The sequence below is a fragment of the Fukomys damarensis genome, unplaced genomic scaffold (genome assembly GCF_012274545.1).
Source record: "Fukomys damarensis isolate Sample0158 unplaced genomic scaffold, DMR_v1.0_HiC HiC_scaffold_4, whole genome shotgun sequence".
Taxonomy (NCBI): domain Eukaryota; kingdom Metazoa; phylum Chordata; class Mammalia; order Rodentia; family Bathyergidae; genus Fukomys; species Fukomys damarensis.
In genome coordinates this window covers 41,927,064-41,946,732 of record NW_022900916.1, presented here as the reverse complement: position 1 = coordinate 41,946,732, position 19,669 = coordinate 41,927,064, and the positions used below count along the sequence as shown (strand labels likewise).

General features: G+C 37.4%; 1 protein-coding gene across 1 annotated transcript in view; it reads right to left on the bottom strand.

The window, feature by feature from the left end:
- Nucleotides 1-1,726: 1,726 nt before the first annotated feature.
- Nucleotides 1,727-19,669, bottom strand: part of Gpr37 (G protein-coupled receptor 37) — a 19,343-nt gene continuing 1,400 nt past the window's right edge. The window contains exons 2-3 of the mRNA XM_033757980.1: nucleotides 18,980-19,669; nucleotides 1,727-3,172 (exon numbers count right to left, since the gene is read on the bottom strand). The exon at nucleotides 18,980-19,669 is cut by the window's right edge and continues 15 nt beyond it. Of these exons, the coding sequence (XP_033613871.1) occupies nucleotides 2,354-3,172; nucleotides 18,980-19,669 (1,509 nt within the window). The 3' untranslated portion in view covers nucleotides 1,727-2,353. The remainder of the gene's footprint in view (nucleotides 3,173-18,979) is intronic.

Below are 19,669 nucleotides of genomic sequence, written 5' to 3'. Positions count from 1 at the left end.
TGGTCTAAACACTTCTACCTGGCCCATAAATCATAAAGGTTTTACTACCTTCTAACACTGACACTCTGTGACCAAGTTTCTAATACTTGAAACTTGAATTTTGAGAGACACCACTAAAGTATATTCAAACCACCAGAAGCTTCCATACACACAGAGCATAGGAGCCAAACTGGGCTAGTCATTTATTCTTTGGTCATACCCACTAATTCCTTCCTCTATTCCCTGGCTAAATTAGCTCTTTCTTCTTGGAGTGGTCACTCCTATGCAGCATTTCATGACCTATTTCTGAAAGCTTATTATCAGTTATCTCCTAAAGTCTTTTAGGTTCTTTAGTCTGACCTATTCTTTCTTTTCTCTGAACTGTAACCAAACCTATACCTTTCTTATGGCACCTAACAGGTCCTAGGTGATATCATAGTTGATTATGTGTTTGTCTTATTCTTTCCCACCAATCCCCCCCCACACACACTGGTTTTGTATGGTCTGAAACTAAACTCTGCTTATCTTTATTTACTGTAGGCAATTACATAGCAACTTTTCTATACAATGTTCTCCCATCAGTATTTCTTGATTTATAAGTTATCTAAGTACTGTGAGAGGCACTGTGAAATCACAATTATTTGTCCGTTCTACAGCCCAAACCCAGGTGTCCTCAAATGTTCGCTTGAGGTGACCTATCACAGGTATTGGTAAGAAAACAATGATGCTTTGTTTTAACCCTGTCTTGAATCCCTTACAAGTCAGAAAATGGAAGAAAACAATCTTTTTAAAGAGTATCAGACTGGTGAAAGGCGATTTAATTAATATGGGCTTATCTGGAAGATAAATGGTCTGGTTCAGTTCTCTTTATTTAATTTTTCTACTACTGAATTTTAGTGATTTTAAACATCATATTAAATCTGAGCGAAGGAAGGCACTGACTCAGTTGTGCCAAATAGTATAGAAATCCACAAGCAGAAAGCACATATCTCAGACAGAAAATTGGGTTCACCTATCAAACAATGGTTTTCTGAAGACAGAGACATTCAATCACATCTTTGATAGCTTTTAAATATCACTGTGTCACCAGGTCACTGTCTCTGCCATCTCTTTTAGACATGTGTCCCATATGTCAGCAATCCAACACACTTGCTGCAGCTTAAGTCTTCCAAAGAGACAAGGGAGGTAAACATAATCCAAATGGAGAGGGTTTAGGTTTTATTGGGAGTTTATGAACTATCAATGTAAAATAGTAGTTGAATTTGATTCAAGTGTTGTAGTCAGGATATATAAACATGTATTTTATTATTCTACTACTGCATTTTCATTCCACTTAAATTAAACTGTATACATTTAATCAAGTTTCCTTTTTAAAAGGAAGAAAATTGGAATTCAGAGTGCTTTATGTATGATTCACAAAGTTCCTCAAAGGCCAGTGTTCAGAAGTCATCTGATGTCAAATGCATTTTTAAAATTCTTGATTCTGCCCATAACTCCTCATGGGAAAACCTATAGCTCTACAAGCTAGTTCCAAGATGAATTTTTAAAAAAGATACTTTCTTCCTACTCTACCATTTATTCATATTTCATAAATATTCAGATGTAACTGTACATCTATGTGTGAATATTAAAAATATAGTTTTGTTTTAAAATACTATATAGTTTTATGAGTATATATATATGAGTATGCATATAAAATAGTACTATTAGGAAAGCTTCTTTCTAACAGTAGTTTCCTGCCTTAGAGGAGAACATAATATAACACGGTAAGGCCAGTTTTCAATTGTGCATTGAATCAGTAATTATGTCTTTAAGGCAATTAAAAGATTTATTGATTCTTGGTTAAAAGTAGATTGACAATGACATTAAAGAATAAAGTGTAATTTATTTGGTGCTACTTTGTGAATGCCACTAAGTACAAATCATCTCACAATATTATATACAATATACTTTCAGTCACAACTTAAAACCTAAAATAACTTGCAAAACCACATAATTAATACACAATAACTACATTTTTAAAAGAAAGAATTCTAGCCAATTAATTAAGTTAAGGTGCAGTAACTTTTCCAAATAAAATATTAGCACCATACCAGATAAAATGATCTAAAACTATTGGCCTTCTGGTTCTTCTTCAATAACTAAATATAAACACTTTTTTTTCAGAGCACAAATATTAATTCGCAAAATCAGTTCTATAGTAGTTAATATGCATTTCTTTCTCTGCTTGGTTTTATTTATTTATTTTATTTTATTTTATTTATTTATTTATTTATTTTTGCATGTTTTCCTTGTAAGGAAAATATACTAAGTAAAAATGTTCACCGGATATGAAAATCAAACAAACAGATCCGGTCAAACTGAGTGCTGCCTTTCAGCAATGAGTTCCAACCGAAGCAAAAGTGGACATCTCCCGGCGTATAGTGCTGAAGGGCGAGAGCTCCAGCTCTGTGGTGTATTCATTGTCATTGTCATCACTGGTCACTGTGGAAGACTTCTGGATGCATTCCTCGCAGCAGCAGCAGCAGCACTCCATAAAGGCCCGGCTGAAGGGCTTGCAGAGACAGAAAAGCAGCACAGGGGTGACACAGGATTTGAAGAACAAAAGGAATTGGCTGATGATATTTAGGAGGTCCATGGTCTGTTGCGAGACCCCGGTAGCCATATAGGCAGTGACAATGTTGCAAATATTTTCAGGAATGATGCAAAATCCATATAATATGGTCAGGGCCACTACTGTGCAGTTCATCTGGCTTTCTAGTTGGATCTGCCGCTTATTCCCTCGGGTGCTGGCTTTCTCTGCTTTGCGGATTTTCCTTGCAGTCACTAAAGAGCAGGTGATAGTGAAAAGCGTGGGTAAACAAAAATAACAGCCAAAATACCACCAGAGCCTTGCACTGTCGTAGGTGAGGGCTAAAACGTATATGGTGTCTGGTAAACTGGGAGAGATCTTTATAACGCATCGTTCTGCAGGAGCTCGGCCACTAAACCCCAAATCCTCCTTGCTTAGCTGACGGAGAACAACTTCTGGAAGAGCCAGCAGTAAAGCGCCAACCCATATGACAGCGAGTTTGGCAGTTGTTGAAGAGCAGTTTTCGATCATTTCATAGTACATCTGTACGTTGGTGGCGGCACGGAAGCGGTCTATACACAGAGCGCATAAGGTGAATGTAGTGACTCCCAGAGAGGCGACCTGTCAGGGACAGAGAATACATTCATCTGGGTGCTCTCTTTAGGATGAAAGAAGTAGATCAATACAGCTGAGAAAGAGAGGAGAAAGGAGGCGGAAAGGAGAGGGGAGGGAGGGGGAAAGAAGAGAGGCAGGCAGAGACCGGAAGGGGGGTGGGAGGGAGAGAAGAGGCGGGCAGAGACTGAAAGTGGAGTGGGGGGGGATCCAGGAATGAGGCATGGATAATGGATAGCTGGGTTGGTGACTTCAAATGAATTATTGTGAGTATAAAAATAGAAGAAATAAAAAAGTTGTAGTAGTTCAGGGCTGATGTGTTGAAAAAAAAATAATTTAGAGCTGGAAGCATCCATAAAGGTCAGCCAGTCTAATACCACTTTATTACAGATAAGAACTCAGAGACCCTAAGAATTTCCATCACCATGAAAATGCCTGCCACCAGGAGATCTAGATAAAGTTAAAGGCATGGGACTATGTCTCATTTTCTTACTGAAAGGGATGTTTTCCACCACGGGAATCGGTAATGTTCCTCACCTCACATTCAGGAAGTACTTAGGACTTAATTATCAACAAGCTAGATAATTAGGGACGTTCCCCAATTTCTTTTAAATACAAAATAAAGTACAGCATTTTAATATCACTTTCAAAGGCATACATTCATGAGGGGGAAAAAAAGAGCAATTCACTAGAAGCCAAAATCAATAAGAAATTCCAAGCTGATCAGAAGCCCCACATCTTTCCCTCATCTCCCCACCATTGCATGTTGTCCTAGGGGCATCTGCCTGCCCTACTAAGGGTTTCAAGTTAGTTGTACATAGCAGGGGAGATTGGATGTCCATGCCCCCAGAGTCAGGAGACAAAGCTGGGTCAACGTTGGAATTAAGGGAAAGACCCAATTGGGAGTTGGAATTCCCCCAATACTGACATCTTTAGGAATGTAAAGGACATTCTTTTAAGAGACACAAAGGAGAAACTTGCAATGATAGGATCTGCCTAACAGAAGTCAGGGGTGGATGGGGGTGGATTGGCAAATTCTAACCAAGAGCCTGAATTTACATGGGATGAAGGCCAAAATTCACACATCTATGTCCCTCAGAAAAACCCCAAATAAAATCATTCCAGGTATCTGTTAGAGGCAAAAACAAATCATGTTTGGAAGAAAGTACTTCATAAAAGGCCTCAAAGAAATCCCATAAAGTTCAAGGGAACGTGAATTTGCAAAATCAAAAACCACTATATGCAAGAGACTATCAGCCACTATGGGCTATGTGCCAAAAGAAACAAGTTACAGATGTCAAATAAGTATGTTAATAAAAAAATAAACATGTTTACCAAATATAAAGAAATAAGAGATACTGAAGAAAGAGTTTTAAAAGTACGCATGGGAAGAACCATGAAAATAGAAAGATACCAGACAGAATGACTAGATGATTATAACCACAGGAAAATTTTGAATCCAAAAACACTGTGACAACTGACCACATAAAGCAGTGTATCCAAAAAGCATTGTTCTTAGATGCATATGCTCCGGACATCTAAACAAAGCAGTAACTGAAGGTCAAGAGCCAAATATATATATATTCCTGTTTCTTTCACACAGAGATTTTCTCAGGTATATACATGCATGTTTCTAATGGAAATAAACTATCATTTACCAATAAACACTGAGCATGATGAATACATTCTAATGGGACACACAGATTGATACATAACACAAGCATTTATCTGCCAGATACCAGTGCCGAGCACTGTACTCGATATTGGGGATACGGCAGGCACAAGGAGCAGTCCCTTTCCTCCTGGAGATCATGGTCAACCAACAGGAGGAAGACTGTTCTCCAAGCCACAAGAGAAACACAGCAGTCGCTTGGGAGCATCAGATTTACTCAAATACTTTGAGGGAAATTTAATATTAGTATTCAATAACTGTAGTCATTTATGGGTTTAAATAAGGACAATGTAAAGAAGGTAAAAATGTTAAAGAAGTTTCAGATCAAACATGATCCTAAGAGAAAAATTCTCAGGTGGAGGTAATGCTTTGAGGTCTGCCTGAGAAGCCAGGGTTTGTTCAATCACTCTCCCCATGCCTGCTAGTGGCAGTGTTTAAGAAATACAGGAATAAGTAGTGGCAAACCTATGGCATTTTTGCCACCATCTGCTTGTTACCATTGAAAGCTCTAAAAGGTTCACCATCACTAGTAGGTCGTGCCTTGGCAAAAAGGCAAGGAAAAAGTGAGTATAACGCTAGTATCTAATACTTTGGGACCTCATGGCATCATGTTAACAAAAGGAATACCATTTGCCATCCAATTTTAGTACTGAAAACATTTGTTGTTTACCGGCTTCATTCAAGCTGTCACTGTCCTCAGCCATGGCATCTTGCTTTGTGGATTGTAAGAGTTACAATGGCAAATATTCACCCCTCTTCGGGCAGAGGACACATCACGCTATGTCCACTGCTTTTTCCAATACAAACAATATGCCACGGATAGCCTCATAACCAGGCAGGCACTTTCAAAATGAGATATAAAAGTAAAAAGGCACAAATGAAGTAAAATGTGATGAAAGTTCTGGATCAATACAGATAAAGAGCTTACTGTTTGGCTTACAGCCACAATTCTTATTCTCCAAGAGCTAATTTTTCAGAAAATCTTCCATAAATATCAGTATAAGAAAGAAAAATAAAAGCCGTTTCTACATTCACCTTTTGAAAATTAGCATTTCAAATTAATGAGCTGTTTATCTTGAAGGAAGTTTGTTTCATACCTATACTGAAGACTCAGGATAATTCTAAAGTCGAGGTCCACATTATGTGGTTGTGTTCTGATCATGTGTTTCTAATATCAGTAATGGATACATTGCCTGTTCTTTTTTTTATTATTATTATTTTTTAATGGTACCAGGGATTGAACTCGGGACTCGGGACCTTGCGCTTGTGAGGCAGGTGGCAGAACCACTGAGCTAAATCCCTGGCCCTCGTAATTGCCACATTGAAGAAATCTGAGAAGGGCCTGCCATTCATTACCTAAAGGTCGGCATCAAACACTGTTATGTGGAAACTGCAGTAGTTTATTTTATATATAAATATATTTTACAGTAATAAGGATCAAACCCAGGAGTGTTCTACCACTGAGCTATATCTCCAGGCCTATTTATTTATTTATTGGAGACAGAGTCATTCTAAGTTGTCCAGGAAGGATACATTTGTCAAACTTTACATTCATGTTTAAGTTTTTCAAATGTTTCAACTCATTTCTCTTAAGAATATTAAACAGCTCCTTTCTCTCGCTCTCTCTCTCTCTCTCTCTCTCTCTCTCTCTCTCTCGCTTCCCCCTCGCCTCTCTCCCTAACCTGTCTTCCCTAATATAGTTCCCTGCTGGAAAAAAAAAGAATATAAGACAAAAAATTATCAAACTAGAAAATGTATGCAAATCTTCAGCAAGGCTTTTCAGAGTTTTTGTTAAGGCAAATCTCTGTGCACTGTGTCACTATATTTCCCGAGTCTGCCCACAAATATGAAGTTACTAAGGTTTTAGATTGTGCATTCTTCTTAAATTATGAATAACAGGAAGTGAGAAAGGCAGGGGAAAGGAAAGAAGGGAAAAGAAAAAAATATGAGAAAAGGAAGAAATAGAAACAAAGTCTTGGTAAATAGCGAAGGGTGGAGGGGGTGAAGGGAGGACAGGGGTGTGGATATATGAGGTGAAGGTACAAGATCCAATATGCATGTAACTGTACTGTATACCTAAAAATTACCAATAGACTCAATGGAAAAAAAAGAATAAAAAAATGAATAACATTTCTATTAAAAGTAAAGCTCAGAAACAAAAATACTGGAGACTCTGAGAACAGGCAGTCTGTTAGAGGTTCAAGAGGTATATTTGTGGGTAAATTTTTATTGTCATTTAGAAAGAAGACATAATGTACAAAGAATTGCATCTTCTCTACGAATCTCCTTAATTATAATTATAGGGATTTTTAAAAATCTGGACAAATTATAATTAGTGATAGCATTTGCATCCCTGCATCAAAGTCACTTCAGAGCATTTCATGAGAACAGATGAAAACAAAAACCAGGGCAAATTTTAAGAAAGGTCTATACATTACAAATTTTCACTCAGGAATTTTTATACTATAATTTATTTGAAAATGCTCAGTTCTTCAGACATAATCCCCAAAGCTTTAGTTTCAAGTTACAATCTCAGAAATAGTTGATCTGCAATTTCCTTGAGAAACCATGGAAGAGGGCAGGGAGGGAGAGCCTTCCCAGTTTGCATATACAAAATACAAGCTTATTTCACCCACCTTTTGTTTTCTGCTTGTTGCTCTGTGATAGTATTCTCTATAGTTAGGACCTAGCTAAAACAGGATGAGCAATCTAGAAAGGTCACCAGAATAGCAGAGACGATTGCTAAAGGAGCCAATAAGGAAAGCAGAGTTCCCCAAACGCAGATAGTGCTTGCCCATACTAGTCATCACTTCTGTCCTGCCACCACTGCTTGCCGTGTTACTGCAGATATTTTCTGAAAGTGCACTTATGCACTAAATTTTGTGTGGTGGAAGAGCAAAAAAATGGTGCAAAGGCCTTCCTCAGTACTTTCCCAAATTATTTTAGAAGACTTTAACCTGAATATGTTTTAAATACAAATCTCAGAAATTAATTGGTAGAACCTATCTGAATAAGAGATGCTGGCCTAGTTTCTGCTTACCTAAATATGGAATCTACCCATGTAATTAAAATCTTAAATGTTGGAATAACATGAAAAGATTTCTATCACAATTTTTAAATATACTTGTTTATATAAAGCCTATTAAAATTCTAACAAGATGAATAGTGCAATTATATGCAATTATAAAACTGTATCATGAATGCTGGATCTTTTGCATTTAATGACCATATCTGATTACTAAAATTCGATATCACTATGAAATATACTCCTGGGAGGAAAGCTGTTAGACTTTGGCTTAGATGGGTAGTTCTTTGAAGCAACATCCTGAGATACGATGAGTAAGATGCAGTCGCCTATGAATTAAACTGCAATGAGAGGAATAATTAACATCAATAAAAGAACTGTAAACACTTTTAATAGAATGACTATTAATTTTGAATATTTCAAGCTTAGAGGAAAGCTAAAAGCAGATAATGTTAACTATTAGAGAAAAATATTGAGCATTTTGAGGAGATTGGCATCAAAATCCAGAAATGGCAAGGGAATAAAAAACTCTAAGCTCTTGCTTTCAAACCACAATGCTCTGCTGTCCTTTGTATTCCAAAGTAAGAACAATGCAGCCCCTTCAGCTCCTGCCCAGTAGACACCCAGAGCAGTAAGGCTTCAGGCAGCTGCAACCACCTACAGTGTTGCTCCTAGGCACAGGCGGGACACAGTGAAAGTGGAGGCCTGAGAATTTACACAGCCAAGTGGCAGCCCCAGTGCCCTTGTGTGGGATTAAGGGTCACTCTTCTTGATCACCCTACTACTGCTGCTGTTTTCACTTTAGTCTCCTTATGGCTTTACTCCTTAGGGCTTTGCTCTCAGTGCTGCATTAGCTCAGTGCTATATGTGTGTATGTGTATGTATAGGTGTGTGTACTTTTTGGGAAACCTATACAATATATTTACAGGGAGTGGTGCTGCACGCCTGTAATCAATTACAGCATTCCGAAGAATGAGGCAGAAGTATGGCGAGTTTGACAATTTTAGCTGCATAAAAAGAAACTGTCTCAAAAGAAAAACAAAACAAAAACATTATACTGCAGTTGCTTCTAGGAACTGACAAGCATAAGGCCGGATTTTGTCCTCAAAATGTCTTAATTATCCCTCACTTGCTTCCATGCACTTAACATGTAAGTTTAACTAGTGGTGACTCATTAAGGTCTCTTGGATAGACCAGACTGCACAATTGCTGTGACACTCCTTCATCTGGGATGTACCTATGAATACTTGGAGATTGCCATTCAGAATCACTGGTTTAGCAAGACTGAGAGACAAACATAATTTCAAAATATCTCCTTGGAAAATTGCTGCAGTTGTCTAACTAGCTTCCCAAGCTGATCAAATGATAAAACTTTCCATGATATACATTTGTATTTCAAAGGATATGATCTAATTCATTGCAAATATCATCTATTTCCTACTTAATCTATTAGACTAGGATGACCTTGAGATTTGGGAGTTTAAATCATATATTAATAACCCAGGGTAGCAGAGATTTGTACTTTAAGACATGCATTTAAATCTGTGTGATGCAAGGATGGTGCATGAACGCAGGAGAACTTGAAGATCTCCCAGAATGTGGATCTTCATATGCTTTTTGTTGCTCCTGACATGCACAGTAACTCTAATAAAGTTGTACAAGATTTGTAGAAAAAAATAGCCCCTAAAAGATGATTAGCTTCATATATTACTTTAGTCATTTATAGAGTCATTTAAATGTTTCAATGAGTTACTTGAATTTTCTCTTGCATGCTAATGTGTTCTAGGGATAAAGGTAATACTTTTGCAGTATTTGCTAGTTTGGAGATTTATAAAGTATTGGAGAATGAACACTAAGTGCTTAAATCACACATACTAAAAATTCTTTCATTATATTTTGTACTTTAAATATTTTACTAAATAGAACTACACTCAATATTGAAATAATCCTAAAATGTTTATTGCTAATCACAGTCAAGACACAACTGAATTAAGTAAATAACTATATTCAGTTCACATTCAGTTATATGATAGGAAGTTCTCATCTTCCTCTTGCCTCTGTTTCCTTAATAAGGGCCAAAGTAATATTTACTTTTTTATTTATTGAGGACCATGAGAAGACAAATCACTGGAGAGAGAAAATAGAAAGCTAGTAGTTGAATTAAAAAGTATAGTAGAAGTTTTTAGAACAGCTTCTAGAGTTGCCTTCTAAATTTTGTTACAGAAAAAAAATAAAACTAACCAAGCATACTATTCCGATCATGATAATGAAACAAAACAAATACAGCCACCCACATGGAAACATTGACTCCTTCAGCTAGTTCCTTATCACCACAGGCCTGATCAAATTCAGAGAAACTCAACTAAGTAGTTATGAGATCCATTTAAGATAGCAATTTTATACTGCCATTGGAAAATAAATCCAGCCATCAAGGTTTGGGACAACAGTGACTTTGGTAAGAGACTTAAGGGTGAAACTAACACCTTCCATGATTGGGAAAACAGTACTGCTTTTCTCACTACAAGTTAGGTCAATGCTTTCCTTGATGTCTGTTAAAAATAAAACAAACAAAAAGTAAAACTATAAGGCAAAACATTTAACAATTAATAAAGAAAGAATAATTATTAATAAAACTATAACTGGATTTCTTCGTTCCCACTATTCAAGTGTCTAATTCAATGCAAATATCAGGGCTTGGGGAAAATTGGGAAATATATTTACTTTGTCCAACATCAAATCCTTATTCACTCAAAATGAAGAGAGAACATACAAATACTATATGAAAACAACCTGTGTCTCTCTGAAGCTTGCTGCAGAATGAGAATGAAGACCACTATTAAGAAAGAGAATAAGCTGTGAAACATACAGCACATCACCTAAAGTACAGTACAACTTTTATAAAACAAATAAAAGGGGCTGGGGATTTAGCTCAGTGGTTCCACTGCCTGCCTTGCAAGTGCAGGTCCCAAGTTCAATCCCCGGTACCAAAAAAATAAAACAAATAAAATAAACCCTCTGCTATAAATCAGTGATACCAGTGAGGCAAAGAAAAAAATCAATATACTTCTAAGCAAAATTTTGTTCATGTGAAGTTGAATATCATGCTTAAGTGCAGTGAAGTGACTGGAATACACTAATTTTCATGAAATAGGAAAATTTCTAACCAAGGTTAGGACAACTGCACTCTTATCTAACTTCTATTTTACATCAGAACTCTAATGCAACCACTTATGTGTTGTCCTTTGTTTAGAAGTAACCTTCCCTTAGAAATAAGGGCATTATTGTTAAGGGAACCCATTCATTTGGGCCATGAATGATAATCTATTATAAGTCAGTGGTTACAGAACTAACAACCAATCAGGGAAAATGCAGGATGACACAAGATAGAGTTTCCTCTGCAACTCTAAATGGTTTGAGAGTGTATGCCTCTGGCTTCCTTTTCCATTTTCCACAACCTTCCTTGCAGCACTCCAGGGCAACTTCCCCACAAAAATGGTACTGCTTTGAGCACCACTGGGGAAAGCATGTTTATCACACTGCTGAGAATAAGATGACCTTTATCAAAATGTCTTCATTTCAGGGCACAAGCAGATGACATGGCAGTGGCACATGTCGAATTGTGTTCCAAAACCAAAAAAAGAGTAGGAGACAGTTACCTCACCCTTTACAACCATGCACACATCTCTTTAATGAAACGGAGTTCTTCAAGGCCAACCCTTCACAAAGAGATGGCTTCTTACCTTTATTAACATTACTGATATTTAATTGGACACATCTACATAAATACTCATTTACGTCTATTACATGAAAAAAGATTTTAAAGCTAATATTTTGAAGGCAGCACCTATCAATTGTAATTTTCCCTGATTTTTACCTTTTATTTAAGCTTAATAACATGTTCTTATTTATTTAAACAGTATTAAATCTATTTTAAACAACTATCTCAGCCCCAAACTTGTCTAAGTTTAATACATCTTTTTTTCCACTTTATGGTTCCAGATTCAACTAAGGTTTCCTATTCAATATGACTTTGGCAGCACAATGTATTTCTTATGTAATAAAATGTTCATTTAAATATAACTTGTCTAGCATTATAATTTAAGTATGAATCAAGCAAGTGCCCATTTTACAAAAATGTAAGTAAGCAAGGTTAGCATCATCTGTCCAAAGAAATAAGCTAATGATTGGAATTAAATAGTTTGAAGAAATTGACACTGATTTGTGTGACAGTGTACCCAAATTAAAAACAAAATTTTTGTAGTTGGGCAATTGTGATTTGAAAGATAGAGAAAATCATCTTTTTTCAGATGAAGTTTCTCAGCTATAACCAAAATTCCACTATTAGTAGTCTGCCATAGAAGTACACCTCCTTCATTCAATCCTCTTATTATAAAAGTCAAATATTTCTAAATTTCACAACTCAATGTGAATTAATTAACAGATGCTTTTCTGGTAAGAGAGGAATTTGAACAAAGGAAAAGACAGTAGATGTAGGGGAAGGGATGCTGGAGTGGAAGATAACGGAAAGGAGCCTATCTTGTGAAAGTGACAATCCAGGAAGACTTTTTTGCAAGTAGAGTCATAAATTTACTGAGAATGACTCAAAGTAGTCAGGGATCAAATCAATGACCTTGGATTCAATAATGCTATGAACCATCTACATGTGCGGATAGATAACACAGAAAGTTGTCACAAATTCACAAACCCCAAGTATTCAGTCTCAAGAATAAGCCCAGCACTAAGAGTATACCCTGTGTTTTATAAAAATATTATGGGAAATGTCTGCACCTACTTTGAAAGTAGAAAGACTCCCATATTTTATGTTTCAGTATTCTCCTCACTCTATTTTGAAATTTTAGATGACATCTTCTCTTCTGGCATGAAGAGTACTATTTTAATTGGGATATTTAAGAGCTGGCCTTGGCAACATGGTTGAGTTAATAGTCAGATCTTGAGAAGTCAATTTTTGGGAGGTGAAATGATCAGAGCATCCCTGGAAGACAGAAGCAGAAGTACAGGACAGAGACAAACGTCAGTGCCCAGCAGCCTGTCCATCTCATTCCTCAACAGTCTACATCTCAGACACTGATCGATGCGCTTGCAGTGGAACCGGAACTCTAATCGCAGGACATACGAATGTCATGAAAGATGCAAGAATTCCGTAACGTGCACTAGCACAAAGAGCGAGGCAGACCCTCACCCATTCAGCCTTAGGCAGACTCACAAGGTCAGATCTGCTTTATTATTTGCTTCCTTTTTCTCTGTTGAAGGGTGTTTTGCTGATATAATCAGACCCTTTGGAAGCAGTCAAAAACACAGCTTAAATCACTCGTCTGGGGCCTGGGAATCTAGCTGAGTGGCACCTCAGCTACCTTGTAGGTGCAAGGTCCTGAGTTTGATACCTGGTACCAAAAAAAAAAGTCACCACTCAGTGTGAGCTTGAGAGATGAGTCCAAATCTTGGTAGTGTCATTTCATTGTATTCCCCTTTTGTACTTTCGACAGTAGGATCTAAGGTGTCTCCCTTGTTAGCCTTCCTCCCTAGGTTCTCCTAGGTCAAATTAAATACTGTGTAAGCTGAGATCTGTAGAAAAATCTTTAAAACTCAATTTAATGTACTACCAGTACATTGTTAACTATACTAAGAAAAATTCAAATATGATTTATTTACTGCCCTTATAGTCAAAGACTAATAATTGCAAAGAGGAGATTGTTATTTTAGGCATTAACATAAACTCAGAATTTCAAAAGAAATTTCTAGGTAGGTCTTATCAGCTAAATTAACTTGTCAATTGTTTTTATGGCCTTCCTATCTCAGGAAAGGTAAAGAAAATGGAAAAACAAATATTAAAATAGTTTTATTCATTTGACTTTCCATCATGTATCAAGGTTCTATGGGCTTTTATAAAGACTACTAGTAAGAATATAACTTGCAAGGCTTATAAGGAGCATGGTGTTCACTTGAATTTTTCCATCTTTGCTAATAACTGTGTGTAATTGTGACCTGATTCTTCCTAGGGCCATTCCTGAACTTCCATGGTGCTTGTTTGAACCTCTGCTTTAGTATTTGACGTGCTGTAGAGCACAACCAACTTTAATAACAATCACTCATCCATGATAGTCATCTCTGGAAACTTTTGCCTCTTATCTTCCCATCTCTTTCTGCCCACACCTAACACAGTGCCTGTCACTGAAGCAAAGCTCAATAAATGTGTGATGAATGAAAGGACGGTGACTCAATGCATGCGTGATGATATATGTGAAAAAAGATAATAGAATATAGTAAATTATTCACACAATTCCTTTGTCAGCTACTGGGTGCTACTGTTTCATATGCAATTCTTAAAAGCAAATGTCAGACAATGTATCTATAAGGGAAGTAAACAAAATAGATGCTCCTGTTTATGCTTCAATGACAAGCTTTAGAAAAGAAAATGTCTTCATTACAATTAACAGTTACCTTTTAAAGTTGGAATAGCATACCTTTTAGTTTTATATGTAAGATCCGGATAGAAACTTTTTTCTTCCTCACTAGAGTCATCAGCTAAATATTTTCACTTGCATGAAATGTAGAAAGTGATTACAAAGGGATTAATGGGATGTCATAAAATATTTGTTAAGCATCATTCCCACACATTGAGTCCATTTTCCCAGCGAATATTATTAGTAGCTTTCAAATTGCTCATAAACCTGCATGGTTTCCAATTAAAAATCCATCAGAATATCTAACGGCTAATCCACCACTCAAGTAAATTTATCGTCTTCTATGATAAATGGGCTATTACTTGAATGTGGTGATTCTAGGGAAATCTGTGTAGGAACTCATAGCTATATGATGATACCACAGTCAGCCTCCAATGCCCTCCTTTCTGACCTCTCAGTGCTACTACAACTTAAGGCAATGAAAGAGGCATTTGTTCCACTAAGTTTAAAATCTGTATTTCTAAAGCCATTGGAGAAGTTGGCATTTCCTATCAGAAAATATTCTAGATTTGTCACAAAGTGTCCCTGGAGCAGAGGCCCTAGTAAGATGTGTTCCCTTTATTTACCCTTCATCCTCACAAAGGACTCTTATATCTCAGTGAAACAAACAAACAAAAAGATCTGTAATTATCTAAGCTCTAACTGAAGATTTCTGTTATACTGTGCATGTTCTATAAACTAAAGAGGATCCTAGATCATTCAAAGCCCACAGTTAACAGAGAGATGAGAGTGAGAGAGAGAGAGAGAGAGAGAGAGAGAGAGAGAGAGAGATCAGTTCATCTGGACCATGAGATATACTGAAGTTGAATGGCTTCCATTCATTGAGTAATGAGCAAAGAGCTATTCCAGTTGCCATATTCAATGCTTGGATTACTTGGCTTTAAATAGTTGGATGCTTAAGTAAATGATGTGGTAGGGAACTCCTCCACCATTCTCTTTCTGCAATCCACACTCAGGCCTCCATATCTATTACGGACAAACAGACAGACAGACACACAGACACACAAATCACATCACGTCACATCACATCATACACACAGACATCACAACTATTTTTTTAAAGCACAGTTTTTTTTCTGCTGGCTTTATGATAAACTATTTTGAAATGCTATATCCTTGATATTGGTCTTCATTCATCCAAATTCTCTTCTCTCTATTCTCCACTTTTCCTCTTATTACATTTGCTGATTAAAATAATCATGTTTAACATTTTTAAATGGATAGTTGTTTCATGTTGTTGCAATTTTTTAAAAATTAATCAGCTACCAACTGTTGAACTTACTATGTTTATGAGAAATAAGATGAAACTTGAAGTACAAGATCCCAGTGATGAATGCAATGGTACTGTATATCTAAAAGTACCAATAAACTCAAAGAAAGAAACTTCAGAACAGAAAAATTCACAAATTTTGTCATGTAGCAAATGGTGTCAATTGGCCTTTCATTTTAGGTGTCTATTGACTAGGTTCAACACTGACTGAATGGTAAAATAAATATTATTCTGTTTAATGGATACAGAAACATTATTTTAAAGATGTTTAGGAGCAGAAAGGAAAAAAACACTATCTAGATCCAACTTTTGCCTCACAGTTATTTGTCTAATAAGAAAGATATCGGGGCTGGGATTTAGCTCAGTGGTTCTGCCACCTGCCTCAAAAGCGCAAGGTCCTGAGTTTGATCCCTGGTACCAAAGAAAGAAAGAACGATATCAACATAAAGCATTTAGTATAAGTATCTGCTTGCCACTGATTAACTATATTTGCTTAGGATGGTTATTTCCCTTCTCAGAGCCCTGAGTTTCATTATTACAATGAAGGAGCTCCATTAGAATGTTGTCTCTTCCTAATTTAACACGGCAAATTAAAACCCACAGAAGCACATACCATGGTTCTCCACCCAAAATGCTCCCTCTCAAAGTTCTTTAGGAACAAGGCATTGCTTCCTCCTTCAGCTGTGGAGTAAAGTTCTTGCAGGTATCCCACTCTAGGAACTGGCCTTGATCAAAGAAAGTCACCTACTACTTCAAGAGTACGCCCCATTCCTGAGAGGAACTTGTAACCAAGTATAGCTCAGTGAGAAAGACAAAGTCTGGGCCTCTTGGCCCAATTTAGGACATTTTTACATGGTCACCTCAGCCCTACACAGGTCTTCATAGTGTCAACTGAGGTCTTTGTGGCCACCGCAGCATGGTTTACTTTCTTTCTCATTCCAGTCCTGCTTCTTTAGAAATTCTCAGGGATTCCCTAACAGGTGTTGAGTCTGAAAGCATGCCCAGTAAAGTTCATCCCAGATAAATCTCCACCTCAGGGTCTTTTTTTTTTTCAGGAATCTGACATGGGACAGGCATTAAATCTGTGTTAACTTCTGTGAAAATACTAGTACCTCCTGAAGGTAGAAATGCTTTATTTTGAAATTTGGACTGTTGTTCTCAGTAAGGAGATACTATTTTCTAATAATTATATCTGTTAAAAAGGCTGAATGTTATAAAATTATTTGTTAGGAATAAAAGTCAGGTAGGAATATAGAAATGCTACATGTTAAGATTGTTATTCACTCCTCTAACAGTGAAAAGTATATATTATTTAAAATGTATTCTATAATTAAAAAAAAAGAATTAATTTTTCTCAAGTCTTTGCTTCTCTAGGAAAAATAAAACCTAAAACCAATAACCTAGAAAGGGCTATAAAAATGGGGGAAAACTAAACAAAACTAAGACAGATTTTATTAGCAGTAAAAGTGTTGAAAACAAAATATTGTTCAGAACCAGAAAATTAACTTAAATACAAAGAGAAGAAACTACCAACACATTTTTTAAAACCCTCAGAATTAGTGAGAAAGAAAATTAAAACAGATCATAATAAATGCCACTGCTTGACACTTTTAGGTCTTACAAAGCTAAACTAAGTTTTTATATTCTTTCCTGAATTTGATAAGAGTTTTTCTCATTAAAAGTTTCTCTCAAGAACTTTGATAATTCATTTTATTCTCTCCCCCGAGTTTTAGTCTTCTAAGTCTCTACTGTTTTTCCACCTAACATATAAATAAGTGTCTACATGTTCAGTACCAATAGTTTCCAGTGAGACAAGCCAGTACATTTCTTTCTTATGGGAATACCTTCCCTGTTCACTTTAGAGTTTGCTTCTAGAGTCCTTCCTGCATAAATCCATCTTTCTGTGTTATTCAAATAAACAATCAGGGAAATCCTAAACTGAGATTGACCTTCAGAAGGCAACTGACAGATAAATACATATTCTCTAACATAAATTCAATCACCTCCTCCTCCCCACTGCAGCAACGAACTGTCTCCCAAACAAATGTAGATGTTGCAGAGATATTTCAACCTTGGCAACCAGGGCATCCTGGATCCCAGTAAAGCAGCAACAGTTGATTTTGTAGCCATGGAATGATTCTGCATCTGATCCCTGTCAGGATAACAGAGGGTCTTATTTAGTCTCTTGCTTTGGTCCTTCTAAGTAGGTACTGTTTTCTGTTTACTTATAGTCTAGCTTTAGGCCCTAGGACAATGCTGAACATACTGTCACTAGCCCTGGTACCAGACAGGATCAGGGGCCCTGGAATATTTACAGTTTCCCTTATTCTGCTTCCATAAAAAAAATGGACAGTCTGAATGAAGAAAATCAAGGGCCAGCTGGCTAAAAACACAACTGGCAGCAAGATGCTTGGGCCTCTTCCAAGAGCTGGTGTTTCAAGAGAGGCCATTTAAAGAGTAAATTCCAACTATCACAATAACTGTTCAGAACACTAGCTGTAAGACAAAGCAGACAAACCTTAGTCAAAACAATTTTCATTTCCAAAGTTTGGAACATATTACATGCCTCCTTTGCCCTAAAGAATTTACTAGTCTTGGAGTAAATCCCTTCAAATAGACAACTCTTTAAAACCACAATAAATGACAAATATGTACTGGACACCTTGAGAATGTTAAACAGATCTCATGTCATGGTGGCCAAAGTCTTATTTTTTGCTTATGTTCATTCATACAAAAATAATAAAATTGTTAAAGAATTGCGAAGAAGAAAAGAGAAACAAGAAATGATCTAAGAGTTCAGATGGAAAAATCTGGAAGCCAGCCAAACACTTAAACTAATTTGAGAGGTGATTAATATATTAGAAGGCCAACTGACAAAGACAGATTTTCTTTTTTTTAAGTGTTACTCTAACTTTTGTATTAAAAATGCAATAATCTTCCTGTGGAAGAGGTCAATCACAATGAAGCATTAGAAATCTAGCAGATAAATGCTATTTTTTTTTCTTGCGAGGCTCTGATATGAGCAACCACAGACTGACCATTATTTAATCCTGGAATCTCTGTTGGGTGCCAAATCAAAAAATATATACAGCACCATACTCAGAGAGATAAGTCTATAATTCAAACAACAGTGTACATTATGAGATCATCATTTTTTCAATCCCAGGAGCATGAACTTGAAAGTGATTTAGCAAAGCTGTCTCTTTTTTATACAAACACATACACACAGGAAAGATTAGAAAGAGAAAATGAAGAGAGACCCAGAGAAAAAAACCAAGGGGTTCAGCCAGGTAGGTGGTCCAGTGGGAGTCTTTCATGCTATAATCCTGGAACTAGATGTAGCCTGAGACCCCCTAGAAGGCGTTACCTCGATATAGGGCACGATCTTGCAGGAAAAGTCCTCCAGCAGCCACTTCTTGGTCAGCTCGTGGAAGATGACAAGTGGAAGGCAGAAGAAGATGATGAGAAAGTCCCAGAAGGCCAAGTTGGCCAAGAGGGAGTTGGAGATGCTCCGCATATAATAGTTATGACACACGATGCACATCACCGCCAGGTTGCCGATGATGCCAGTCCCAAAGATCACCACTGATAAACACATGACCGCGTAGGCTCCGTACGACTCCTGGGTCAGCGGGTAGAAGGGGTTCTTCAGTCTCACACGCCGGTTGGTGCTGTTCCCCCGGCGTGGACCCCCGCGCTCGTGGACATCTTCACCCGAGGATCCATTCTGGGGTAGCGCCCGGCCAGGGGGTGCGAGTGTCCTCCCTTCATGCCCCGCAGGTCCACTGACGGACTTGAGTGGGGGCTTGTGGTGGGAGCTCCGGAGTTTCCCAGCTCTCCTTGGCCAGTAAAAAAGATCGCTGGCTCCGGGTTCCGTTTTCACATTCTGCTCCTGACTACTCCAGGAAATGCTAGCCCCCCTAGAACTCCTCTCTTCTTCCCCTGAGGTCTGAAGGAGGAGTTGGAGGGCCACGGGGTTCCCTCTTCCTAACTCTCCAGGGTGCTCCTGACCCCGGGCACCTTTCCACTTCCAGGCGCCAGGTGCAGGTCCCGCGGG